Consider the following 13557-nt stretch of genomic DNA (forward strand, 5'->3'; position numbering starts at 1 on the left):
TATGTACCAGGGCTAAACGGGAGTCTGGTCTGGTGGAGCTCTTGCAGTTAACTTGTTGACGGCTAGCTGAGACGGGCCTGCAGAGGTGAAACTAGATGAGACCACTTTTCCATGGAAATGAACTAATTATTGCTTGCTGATGTGCTTGAATAAATATTATCTTAATGAACAGTTCAGTAGTGGTGCCTAATATTTGATTGGATCATATCATCTTAAGAAGTGATATCAAGGACGTCTCGTTGAGATTAAACGAACTCGCTTGTAAAGTGACGACTCAATTAAATCGATACTGGAGAAGTTGATCACCTTACAAAGGGAAATTAGATTTGGTTATGTTATGAGGTATGTATATCTGTGTGTGCGTGTGTGCCTGCGTGTGTGTGTGCGTGACACAGTTAGTCAGGTCAGTTTTTGTGATGCTGTGACATACCTGGTCTTGCAGATAAGCTGTCCCTTTATGGATCAAGGTATTTAGTGAGGACCCTCCTGACCCTCTTCCGCTCTTCAACGACCAAACATACAGTAAATGATGCTGCACATAAGCACCCAAAATGCACCCTGTAGCTCCTAAGTGACAAAGAATATTTATCAGATGTTAATAGAAAAAAAAATCTTCCCAAAAAATATCAGTCTGTCTTTCAGTCAGTCCTTAAGGGTCAAGGTACTCCGTGAGCACTCTCCTCACTCTCTTTCCCCCCCCCCTTCATTACAGTCAGTGCGATATCTATTGCACTGTGTAGGAGGCTGTGAGTCCCTTTCACCTTGTATTGTTCCCAACACAGAGTGATCATCCACAGCCTCCTTACTGGCCTCACAAAAATTGTGGAGGACAAAGCAGGAGTAAATTACATAGGGCAGGTCATCCATGTTTATGTCCATAGGCCTTCTAAGTGCAGCAAATCTGGCCTTGAGGCGACCAAAAGCACACTCAATGTCCATACGTGTCCTACACAAACATAGCCCAAAGTACTGCTCCTGAGGTGTGGAGCCACCGTTTGAATATTCCTTCATCAGGTAAGGCAGCAGCGGGTAGGCAGGGTCACCAAGAAGAAAGATTGGTATGGCCTCCTCGTCATCCACAATCTGTTTTTTCAGAGCAGGGATCTTGCCCGTCTTCAAGAACATGTTTAGCTTTGAATTAGCAAAGACCCGTGCATCATGCACACTCCCAGGCCACATTATCACAACATCCAAGAATCTGTACTTGTAATCACAGACAGCCTGTACATTAAGGGAATATTTGCCTTTCCTGTTGATGTAGTCCATGGAGTTGCTAGATGGCTGCTTGATTTCGATGTGGGTGCCTCTTCCTGCTTTATCGCTCTCTTGCGTTGGCTGCTAGCAGGTGTGGTTGGTTTGGCAGGAGAGGATTTGGCTGGAGTCTGCAGAGAGACCATACCATACCATACATACAGAGAGACCTTACTACCATAACTGCTTTCTGGGGATGGGACAGAATAACCGATTACATTACATTAAGGGAATATTTGCCTTTCCTGTTGATGTAGTCCATGGAGTTGCTAGATGGCTGCTTGATTTCGATGTGGGTGCCGTCGACTGCTCCAAAACATTGTGCCATGCCATGAGCACGATGGAAGGCCACAACTAGATCCTCAGCCGCAGGCTCCGTAAAAGGCAGCTTGATGTATTTTGGACCCAGGTGGGTGGCGATCGCTGTGCATGTCTGCCTAACAATGACGGACACAGACTGTCGCGACACGCCAAAGGCGTTAGCAGTCTTCCGTAGCCTTCCCTCGTCGCTAAGGTAATAAAGTGTTACCACAACTCTTTTCAGTGGATCAATTGGTGCCCTCATGTTTGTTGTTTGCCCTTCGATATATGGGCGCAGTTCTTCGCTCAGCGCGATGACAGAGGCTCTGGACATGCGAAAGTTCTCCTTCCATTCATCGTCCACGACAACGCCATTCACAAAGTTATCCCACCAACTGCTGGTTCTGCCCGGTCTCACCCAAAACTTTCGCCTGGTTGCCCTTCTGGTTGTCCTCCGTGGAGCTGACATCCTGCTCGCCGGGCTCCCCCCCGTTGTCAGCGGTCACCGCCCGAGCGTATGACCGGGGTTTGATGCGGATCCCAGTCACAATCACATCATTCATCCTGGTGTACTGCTCCAGATCCGCCACTCTGTTCTCCAGGTGCACCAGACGCTGGTCTTTCTCAGCGTTCTGGAGGCGGAGAGCCTTCACCTCCTCCACCAGGTCCAAGATGGCTTTCTGCTGCAGTTTGACAGTGGAAATCTCCTCTGTCAAGAAGTCCAGCGACCTCTTGATTTCATCGCCCTCCTTGGTTGTCAGTGCCTTCTTAGGACCCATGGTTTAGGACGCAACAGGAATGGGAAGGGCTGAAAGTACTCGTAAGCGAGAACTTCAGCGACAAAAGCTATGCTGAGCTGTGGGATTTTCTCCTCACAAAGGACCCTGCAGGTGTGGCGTGAGAACCACAGAGGAGAGGAACAGGGGCCGCTTCTTGATCTGCCGTCTGAACCCGAAGATGGCGTTCTGCTGGAAGCCCTCGCGTATATTCAGGATGTACTGGTTCTGAAGGGTTATGAACCGAACCTCCTTCAGACCACGGCCACTCGCCTCCTCTATCAGACGAACCACAGGATTAGGTTTTCTGAAGTCAGTTCCTTTCACATGTCAACAGTAGAGGTCCGGGACCCTCATATCACCTGGGCAGTTAACCGTATTATTCCAGAACACAGAAGAATAGTTCGTCCAACGTTGGTCTGTATAACAGGAGCTGCGACCTGATGAACTGTAAGGTAGCCCGCACTCACTTTTCGTTGCTCCAATTTTTATTTAGCAAGCAGCAAGTAAAAATAGACGTTTCGACCGTGAGGTCTTCTTCAGTATAGCAGGAAACAGAAAACAATGTATTTTTTAGACAATCATTAGCCCCACCTGGTGTGTTGGAGCACGTATCAGTGTAGACATGATTTAGAACAAGATTCACCAAAAATTACATGATTACATAGTATTGTTTTTTTCTTCTTTTTCTTTTTTATATAAACATACAACATTTTAGAAAATACACCTCTCCAAGGAAATCAGATCCTACCTTGATTTCAACCTTCATGTTGACTACATCACCAAAAACACAAACACATTTTCATAGACAGGCTATATTCAAATTTGATTTCAACCTTCATGTTGACTACATCACCAAACACACAAACAAATTTTCATAGACAGGCTATACTCAAATGTTCATAGACAGGCTATACTCATAGACCTTCTGTTTTACAAAAAGGGCCTGATATCGAAGTCTTCATTTAAGCCTACAGGTGCCATTGTTTTCAAGTAGTCAATCCACCACACTTCTCTTTTTAGGAGAAGATTATCTAAGTCACCTCCCCGTCTGGGGTAATGCACTTTTTCAATTCCTAGATATCTTAAAGATGAGACATTGTGCTTTGCCTGTTTAAAGTGTACCGCTACTGGACTTTTCTCGTCCCCATTACGAATAGTGCTCCTGTGTTCCGCAATGCGGGTCTTTAAGGCCCGTGTAGTTTTTCCGACATAAGCTTTTCCACAGGGACACTTGAGCATGTAAATAACGAGTAGTTGAGCAGGTTATTTTTCCTTTTATTTTAACCTGTTGTCCTGTAGTAGGATGATAAAATAAATTACATTTTTCTGTAAAGTGACACTGGGCACAAGACCCACAGCGTCTGTTCCCATCAGGTAAATCATCTAAGAAAGTATGCATTTTCTTGGGCGGCAAGTCAGACTTCACCACAATGTCTCTAATATTAGGTGCCCTTCTATACACTAGACGGGGGGATACCTGAAACGATGTATCTAGTGTTGGATCCGAACTCAGCAGATGCCAATGTATTTTTATCGTTTTTTTCAAAAAGTTACCAAGAGGTGAGTATTGTGTCACACATAGCACTGGTTGTACTGTATTTTCTTTTTTATTAGTCTGCAAGCACTCATCTTGAGTCTTCAGACTAACTTTCTCAGCTGCTTTGTCTACAATGTCCTGTGTGTATCCTCTGCTTGTAAACATATTTTTCAAAGTCTCTGTCTGTTCCTGGAATGACTTCTCTGTACTGCAGATCCTCCGGATTCTATAGAACTGGCTAATAGGTAAACTGTTTTTTAAAGGAGTAGGATGAAACTAATCACTTTTCAATAAAGAGTTTCTATAACAAGGTTTTCTATATACATCTGTTTGGAATGTACCATTTTGTCTTGTGATACTAATATCCCAAAAATGTACTTGGTGCTAACTAAATATTACTGCACTGTCAGTTATAGCTCAGCACTGAAGACAGGAGGATGTGCTCTGACAAACGGGAAAAATAAAACTGGATGCACTACGCCCCTACATAGACGCCGCAATGAAACTAAATGCAGAACCTATGAAAGGCTCAGTACTCCCTTTAAGCATCTGCCCTGACATCTCACAAATAAGCCTATTTGGGTTCCTAACACTCCTCCCACATCTCGTGACAACTGATGGAACTTGAGCACTCTGTGAACGTGTGCAAACTACCTGCTCCGGCTCAACCTCAACTAGAACTGGGAGGTCACCATGGGCATCACATCTAGCTTCAGGTGAGTGTACTGTGTCACATACTGTGTCAGGGGGATAATCAGTGTGGCAGTCAGGTACAGAGTCATCAGGAACACTATCCAGCAACTCATCTGGTCGGTCTTCCTTCGAGGCATTCGGCACGGGCATAGTCCCTCCGTTGACTTCTTCCTCATGGATGCTCTCTGCCCCCGCGTGCTCAGGCGACTCCAAGACCCAGTCCCTGGTGCGCAACCGAGAGGCCTCTTCAACATCAGAGGTGACAGAGCCCTGAACACTGGCACAGGAAGCTATAGACTGCGACTCCTCTAGGGATGCCGGGTTCCCATCTTGTTCCGGAACTGTTAAGAAGTCAACCGGAAGCAGCATGTTCCTGTGTACAACCTTCTCTCTATTCGTGACAACATCTCTGATCCTGTACACGTTGATGTCCGATCTCACAGACACCACATCGAAAGGAGTTGATTCCCACCGGTCTGCGATCTTCCTCTTCCCTCTCTCACCTCGATTGGCAAGCAGCACTTTGTCACTAACACCCAACGGCAGTCCTCTGACCTTCCGGTTGTACAGTTTGGCGTGGCGATCTTGTTCCCTGATGGCATTCCTTTGAGCGATCTGTGCTGCTTCAGAAAGATCTCTCCTCAGATGTTGCACAAACTCATGACGACTGACAACGGCAGCATCCTCCAGCACATGTTGAAACATGACATCCACGGGCAGCCGTGGGACCCGTCCGAACATCAGGTAGAATGGCGCGAAGCCCGTGGTCTCATGCACAGTGGAGTTGTAGCAGAAGGTCAGTGTCTGGAGCATCTGTGGCCACCGGGACTTGCTCAGTGGAGGGAGAGCCCTTATCATGCCAGGGAACCCAGGACCACCGCATCCTCATCCTCAGTGAAGCGAAGGGCCTTCTCAGACTGTACTCCTTGGTGCAGAGGGTAGGAGGTGATGAGGTCAGGCACAGCCAGGTCAGGTCTCAGACGGACAGGCCGGCCTCTCTGCTTCTTACTCAGCAGCAGCAGGTAGGTGGAGGTGGTCTGGTCGTACCGCCACTCTTTGACCAGCTGGATCATGCTCTCTCTGGAACTCTTGAAGTGGACGGCCAGCTCAGTAATACAGTCCTCATCAATGTGACCCAACTCAGAACCGATGTAGGATTTTCCCTGGATAAGCTCCGGAGCAGCGTAGGCAGGACTTCCACAGCACGTCATCAGCTCATAGCCCATACCTCCCTTAGGTTTGGCACAGAGCCCAAAGTTGATGAGCTTCAGGTTGTGATTTTCATCGATCAGCAGATTCTCCAGTTTGAGGTCCCTGTGAGCGTAGCCCTTGTGGTGGACGTAGGCCAGTGCTGAGATGATCTGTCTGAAGAACACCCTGGTCTCCTCCTCAGGCAGACGGTCCTTAGCGATGATGTAGTCAAACAGCTCCCCACCCGGACAGTACTCTAGCACCATGTAGATCTTGGTGGGGGTCTCTATGACGTGGTAGAGGCGACACACGTGTTGGTGGCTGAGGTTCTTCATCGCCTCAATCTCCAGCTTCACACGATGCAAGTCCTCCCCGAGGTCGTTCTTGTCCATGATCTTGATGGCCACTTTCTCCCCAGACAGGATGTGTCTCCCCAGCTTGACTTTGGCAAAGTAAAACCCGCCTGAGCCAATCGTCTCGTACACCTCATAGTACTTGAGGAGCTCCGATGAACTGGTATCCATGGCAACACAACACTCTTCAGCAGCTCTGGGTGAGTTTGTCGGGGACTTGCTGCCAACGTTATTATTGTGAGTGGGCGTGGTCAGAACGTTCCTGTTGTTCCGTGCACTCTTCCTATTGGGTAATGGGGTTCGGGGGGCGGGCAGGGCGAACTTATCAGCGTCCTTATCCACCACAGGAACTGTGGTATTCTGTAGTGAAGAAGGTAGTTAGGAAAAAGGAGACCGGGAGAAGCGCAGCTGCTGTTCACCTCGCACGTTTATTCAACTTCTCTCTCACATCCGTAACTGCATACATCACATCCGTAACTGCATACATCACTAGCATACTAGCGCCCACTGGCGGTATAAACAGGACACAACATTTCCCCCTTTCTTAAAGGAATTACAGTACTCAAAGAATGCAATATTCCTCTTCCTGCTTTATCACTCTCTTGCGTTGGCTGCTAGCAGGTGTGGTTACATCACTAGCATACTAGCGCCCACTGGCGGTATAAACAGGACACAACATTTCCCCCTTTCTTAAAGGAATTACAGTACTCAAAGAATGCAATATTCCTCTTCCTGCTTTATCACTCTCTTGCGTTGGCTGCTAGCAGGTGTGGTTACATCACTAGCATACTAGCGCCCACTGGCGGTATAAACAGGACACAACATTTCCCCCTTTCTTAAAGGAATTACAGTACTCAAAGAATGCAATATTCCTCTTCCTGCTTTATCACTCTCTTGCGTTGGCTGCTAGCAGGTGTGGTTGGTTTGGCAGGAGAGGATTTGGCTGGAGTCTGCAGAGAGACCATACCATGTAATACATGAAGCAGCACAACGAAACACTCAAGTCCATAGCTTAAGTCCACAGAAAATAGAACTCAGTCAAGGTTTATAAGAATGAACCACAAAACTCGCCGACAACATCACACGTTTTCTACCTGAGCGATTGGGGGTCACAGGACAGGGGGTGCTGGGCCTAGGGGTACTCGGGATAGGAGTGCTGGGCCCGGGGGTACTCTGGATAGGAGTGGTGAAGGTACCCGGCGTATTCGGGATGCACTCGTCGTCAGTCTCCATCTGTGTGTCCTCTGAAAAGCACATTATATCAACACTGATTAATAAAACATCCCGTTAAGCAGGACAAATAGAGTTAAGACGAGCTGCTAGCCAAACAATGACTTGACAAACAATGGCTGCTGTTGTTAGCTCGCTAGCAGCTAGAACGTAGACCAGGCTGCTGTTGTTTGCTAGCTAGCAGCTAGAACGTTGACAAACAATGGCTGCTGTTGTTAGCTCGCTAGCAGCTACAACAAATACAGTTAGGATAGTAGCTAGTTAGAAGTAGATTGGTATCATACGTCTATTGTATCATATCATACCTTGCTCCTCCTGGATAGTATCGGCCATGGTGGCCTCCAGCAACGACACTGCCGAGGCCCTCGACCCCGTCCCTCCTGTGCTCCCGCAGTTTGTCGGTCAGAGTCCGATCACCGCATCCATAGCGTCGAACCAACGCGAGGTTCGGCGATCAACTCCACTGCGGTTGTTGTGGTCCTTGATTTTCCTGTAATCCGCTTTGAGTTTCTTCAGTTTCTCTCTGCACTGCTTGGGTGTCCTGTGAACTCCCATGTCCAACAAACGGCGAGAGATTGCCTGGAAGATCTTCTGATTACGAACGCTAGAGTCCAGATCTAGCTGGATTAATACACAAATATATCTCAGTCTGTACTGTTTGTCCACAGTATTTCCATTACACAATAGACTTCTGCTTTGTTTCTCTACAAAGTTCAGAATCTCAATAAATCCTAACTCTCAGTGTTTTGACCACCGTCTTTGACTATACAGCGCCTTCTATTAAAACTATATTTTAATTTAGTACTTTCCAATATCAATACATCTCCTTTTTGAAAAATGTTTAGATTCGTTCTAGAACAGCAATTCAGGTTAAAGCAAATAATCACATTGTGTTATCATGCCTTACCTGTTTCGCTGAATCTAGCATCCTGTTCGTTAGACGCCATCTGATATATGGAGATCTTTCTTGGTCAGGTGGCCGGAAATGATATATTGATGACTCAGAGTTAGTTAGTCCTCTTCACCCCGTTGAGGGGCATAGGGCGTCCACCAGAGCTCTCCATCTCACTCTCTTTTGGGCCTGGGCCTTTGTTTCTTGCCAGCTCACCCCGATGTTCTTCAGGTCTTGGAGTGTGGAACGTCTCCAGGTGTTTTTCGGCCTTCCAACTTTCCTCTTCCCCTGCGGGTTGTAGTCCAAGGCCTGTCTAGTGATGTTGTTGGAGTCCTTCCTAAGGGTGTGCCCTATCCAGCTCCACTTTCTCCTTTTGATGGTGGTAGCTATGTTGTCCTGGTTTGTTATTCTCCACAACTCTTCATTTGTGATTCTGATGGGCCACCACAGCTTGAGGATGTACCGTAGGCATTTGTTGACAAACACCTGGATCTTGCTTGTGAGGCCCTCGGTGGTCCTCCACGTTTCAGAGCCGTAGAGCAGGACAGTCTTCACATTGGTATTGAAGATCCGTAGCTTTGTGTTGTTGGAGAGTTGCTTGGACAGCCAGATGGGCCTGAGTATATTGAAGGCTACTTGTGCTTTGCTGATGCGTGCTACTATGTCCCTGTCTGCTCCTCCATCCCTGCTGATGTTGCTCCCTAGGTATGTGAAGTGCTCCACGTCCTCTATGGCCTCTCCTCTGAGTGTGATTGGGTCATGTGTTTTCTGGTTTAGCTTCATGGTCTTAGTTTTCCCGATGTTGATCTTGAGTCCAAGCTGGTCACTGTTAGTCTGTAGCCTATCTGTCTTCTGTTGCAAGTGTGTGTGGTTTTCGGAGAGTAGTGCGAGGTCGTCTGCGAAATCTAGGTCCTCGAGCTGGGTGAACTGGGTCCACTGGATTCCTGTCCTATGGTTTTCAGTTGTTCTTCTCATGATCCAGTCTATGGCAATGAGGAAAATCAGAGGGGAAAGGAGACAGCCCTGCCGCACCCCTGTCGTGATGGCAAAGGTGTTTGACAGTTTACCCTTGCAGTTCACCCGGCCATTGGAATCCTGGTATATGTCTTTTATTACGTTGATGATCTTAGAGGGTAGGCCATAGTGACCTAGGAGCTTCCACAACACTTCCCTATCCAGGCTATCGAAGGCTTTTTCGAAGTCAACAAAGTTTATATAAAGTGCGCTTTGCCACTCAACACACTGTTCTATTATGATTCGCAGGGTAGCAATGTGGTCTGTGCATGACTTATCCTTCCTAAAACCTGCTTGCTCCTTCCTCAACTGGTCATCCAAGGCTGCTTGTATCCTATCGAAGATAATCCTACAGAGAACCTTGCTAGGGGTGGACAGAAGCATTATGCCTCTCCAGTTGTTGCATTCGCTAAGGTTTCCTCTTTTTGGAATGGTGACCATTAAGCCCGTTTTCCATTCTATCGGGGTTGTCTCTGTATCCCAGATCTTGTTGAGGAGGGGATATAGAACCTCTGTGGACGCTTTGGGATCGGCTTTCAGAATATCAGGGGGGATGTTATCAACTCCTGGTGCTTTTCCAGCCTTCATCTTTTTGATGGCTCTGGTTATTTCACCCTTCGAGATCCTCCCACAGTTGACCTTCAGTATTTCCAATGGTGTACTGCTGATCTCTGGTGATGTTTCTGGGGGAGGTCTATTTAGGAGCTCTTGGAAGTGTTCCCTCCAGCGGTCCAACTGTTGGGCTTCCTGTGTGAGGAGTTGTCCCTGTTTATTCTTCACCGGTCGGCTAGTGGTTCTGTTCTTCCCTGCTAGTTGTCTTGTGATTCTGTAGAGATCTTTCATGTTCCTCTGTCCCGCTGCTACTTCTGCCTCAGATGCTAGGTTGTCAATATATCTCCTCTTGTCCCTTCTTGTCTTCTTCTTCACTACTCTGCTTTGTTGTTGGTGCTCTTGTCTCCATTTCCCTTTCTTGGTCATATCTGGCTCCCTATTGCACTTGTTTTTGAGGTTCTTCCTTTCCTCTATATCTTTCCATTTGTCATCTGCAATCCAGTCCTTTCTTTCTCCTTTCCTATAGCCTAGGACCTGTTCACATGTGTCGATGAGGGCCTTCTTGCAGCTTTCCCAATGTTCCTCAACATCTCCCATTTCTGCTAATGCTTGGAATCTGTTTCTAAGTGTAAGCCCTGCTTCCTGTCTAACCTGGTGATCCCCTAGTTTCCTGATGTTGAATTTTCTCTGGGTCCTACTTCCTTCCCCTGTCCTTGCAGCTAGTTTCAGTCTGAACTCTCCTATCAGCAGGTGGTGGTCAGAGTCGATGTCTGCTCCCCTCTTTACCCTAACATCTAGCAGCAGTTTTCGCCATTTTCTTGTTATTGCTGTATGGTCGATCTGGTTCTCTGTCTTTAGATCAGGAGAGATCCATGTCGCTTTGTGTGTGGACTTGTGTGGGAATACAGTTCCTCCGATGATCAGTTCGTTGAAAGAGCAGAAGTCCGCAAAGAGGGTTCCATTCTCGTTCATTTCTCCGAGACCTTCAGTTCCCATGGCGTTCATCCAGTGCCTGTTGTCAGAATCAGAATCAGAATCAGAATCAGAAGACTTTTATTGCCATGACATGTAAACATGTTAGGAATTTGGTTTGGTACCATGGAGCACGGTTTACAGAAGGACAGGTGCAAGACAGGACAAGACAGTGCAAACCAACATCAAAGTGCAAGAGTCATAAATAATATAAATATAAGGTGCAGAGCTCAAGTGTTCAAGTGTTCAAGTGTTCATATCCAGACAGTGCAAAGCTCTCTGGGTGGGGGTGGAGGGAGGGTAGATAGATAGGGGTCAGGGCAGGGGGGGGGGGGCCAGCGGCATTTAGGAGCCGGATGGCTGTGGGGAAAAAGCTGTTTGTGTGTCGGACCTTCACAGTATTTATGGACCGCACCCTCCTGCCTGAGGGGAGCGGGGCGAAGAGACCGTGTCCTGGGTGTGCGGGGTCAGCCATGATCTTCCTGGCCCTCCCCAAAGCCCTACTTTTAAACAGGGCCTCAAGGGGGGGCAAAGGGCAGCCAATCACCCTCTCCGCCGAGCGTATCACCCGCTGCAGCTTGGCCTTGTCCTTGGCCGCTGCAGCGGGGAACCAGATGATGATGGCGGAGGTGACGATGGACTCAATGATGGCCGTGTAGAAGTTCACCAGCGTGGTCTTAGGAAGGTGGAATTTCCTGAGCTGCCTCAGGAAAAACAGTCCCTTCCAACCTTGGCATTCATATCTCCCATGACTATCTGGATGTCTCTCTTTGGGGTCTTCTGTACTTGCGCTTGGAGTTGTTGGTAGAACTTTTCATTTTCCTCAGTTTCAGCCGAATTTGTCGGTGCATAACACTGGATGATGGTGATGTTACGACCCTTGGATAGGAACCTGGCAGTGATTATGCGCTCTGAAACTGGTTTCCATTCAAGGAGGCTTCTTGCAGCGTCTTTAGAGATAATTAAGCCCACCCCATGCATATGTGGATCCTCTTCGTTCTCCTTTCCTGAATACAGGAACCTCTCTCCTGTGGCGATGGTGACTTCCCCAAAGGTGTTCCATCTACACTCACTTACTCCTATTATACTAATGTTGTATCTTCTCATCTCCTTTGCTAGTCGTGCTAACTTTCCTATTTGGTATAGAGTTCTCACGTTCCAGCATCCTACTCTGGTATTGGAATTGAACTGGAGCAGGCCTTTCCTCCCTTGGGCTTCCGTTAGGGTTTGTCCCAAGGAATTCATTTGTCTCCTACTGGTAGGGCGGCATGCCTGATTCAGGTGTGATTTCTTAGTTCTGGTTTCGGTTTCAGTAATCAGTTTTACGTCTGGGTGGGTGATTGGCCCAAGCAGCCGTTGTCAGCTGGTGGGGTTGCCACCTTACAGCCTGCTGACCTGCTGGATTTTTCGTTAGGGGTTTTCTCCCGTAGCCTTCGCCTCAATAGGCCCACAAGGCAGTTTGCCTAGCTGACACTAGAACTGGCTAACTCGTCTTAGTTGAGGATTTAACTGCCAACAGCAGCAACAGAATGTATTCTGAAGTGTACAGAAACATACATACAAAAAACATACTGCCATGGCAACATAGGAAAAAATAAATAAACTTCAGGCAGTTATTATTTGTATTACTGATAATTAAACAGTGTGATACTCCACTCTAAATATTAACTCCAAACACTGCCTGTGATGCATATAGTTATTACATTGCTTCTATTAAGGTCCACTACAGAATCTATTGGAGTACACTCACTCTTTAACACAATTTACTACAAATAAACTGATGAATCTGCCGACATGTCTTCTTTCTTACACAAGGGGCAATGGAACTCTGTCAGTGTCCACTGTTCCCTCTCTCCTGTGTGTATTCTTACCAAAAAAAATATATATATATTTAACCAGGGTCTGTCCCATTGAGACACAATGGTCTCTTTTTCAAGGGAAGCCTGGCCAAGACAGCAGTTCAACATCAAGTTTCAACAGCCAAAACAAACAGCACAATTACACAATAAAACAACACCAGATCAACAACAAAACATAGACTAAATACAATTTGATCATGAATTTGATTTGATAGGCACACAAATTTGGCATGTAGTCACACAAAAACGCATCATATCAATTATCCTACAAGATTATCCTGTGGTGTGAGCTGTGTTAAGAGTCCATTTCTCCCAACAATCTGCTCGGAAAATGGTCGCGGCCGACAATTGTAAATGTTAAACGTGTTCAATATTTACGACCAAAAATCCTTATGTGTGGGGGCAACTCCCAACTCCCGACAACTCCCGACTAGGGTTGCCAGATAGCTAGGGGTAGTGGTGGTCTAGTGGATAGTGAGTTGGACTTGAGATCGGAAGGTTGTGAGTTCAAATCCCGCCTGAAGCCACACCACTACTAGTGTGCCCTTGGGTAAGGCACTTAGCCCTCAGTTACTCCAGGGGGAAAAGCGTCTGCTAAATGGCAAAATTAAAATTATTAATATTTAGATAGCTCAGGTTCTTTTGGTGGAATTAGCGGTTTTAGACTGTGGTTAGGGTGGAGAATGTCAATCCCATCTGGCAACCCTGCTCGCGAGTCTGATTGTGACGTGGATGGAATGTAGCCAATCAACAAGCAAGCTGATTTCTTCTTTTCGTTCTTCGGCACTTTATTTGCCGTGTCACACATGGCTGCCTTGTACAGGTCAGTCAGCGTACTACGTTAGATCACGTTTGATCATGCAAGGTTTCTGGCTTGGGGAACGAGACTCTAGACCAGGGGTGGCCAACCAGTCAGAGACCAAGAGCCCAAAAA

General features: G+C 47.0%; 1 protein-coding gene across 1 annotated transcript; it reads right to left on the reverse strand.

Moving 5' to 3' along the window:
* Positions 1-5414: 5414 nt before the first annotated feature.
* LOC308165471 (maternal embryonic leucine zipper kinase-like) lies at positions 5415-6275 on the reverse strand (the record flags this gene model as incomplete). Its single annotated transcript, XM_080539621.1, has 1 exon — positions 5415-6275. One exon carries the CDS (start codon positions 6273-6275, stop codon positions 5415-5417), a length of 861 nt encoding a protein of 286 aa, XP_080395747.1.
* Between the last annotated feature and the right edge of the window lie 7282 nt (positions 6276-13557).

The sequence above is a fragment of the Nansenia antarctica genome, assembly GCF_963989245.1.
Source record: "Nansenia antarctica genome assembly, chromosome: 9".
Taxonomy (NCBI): Eukaryota; Metazoa; Chordata; class Actinopteri; order Argentiniformes; family Microstomatidae; genus Nansenia; species Nansenia antarctica.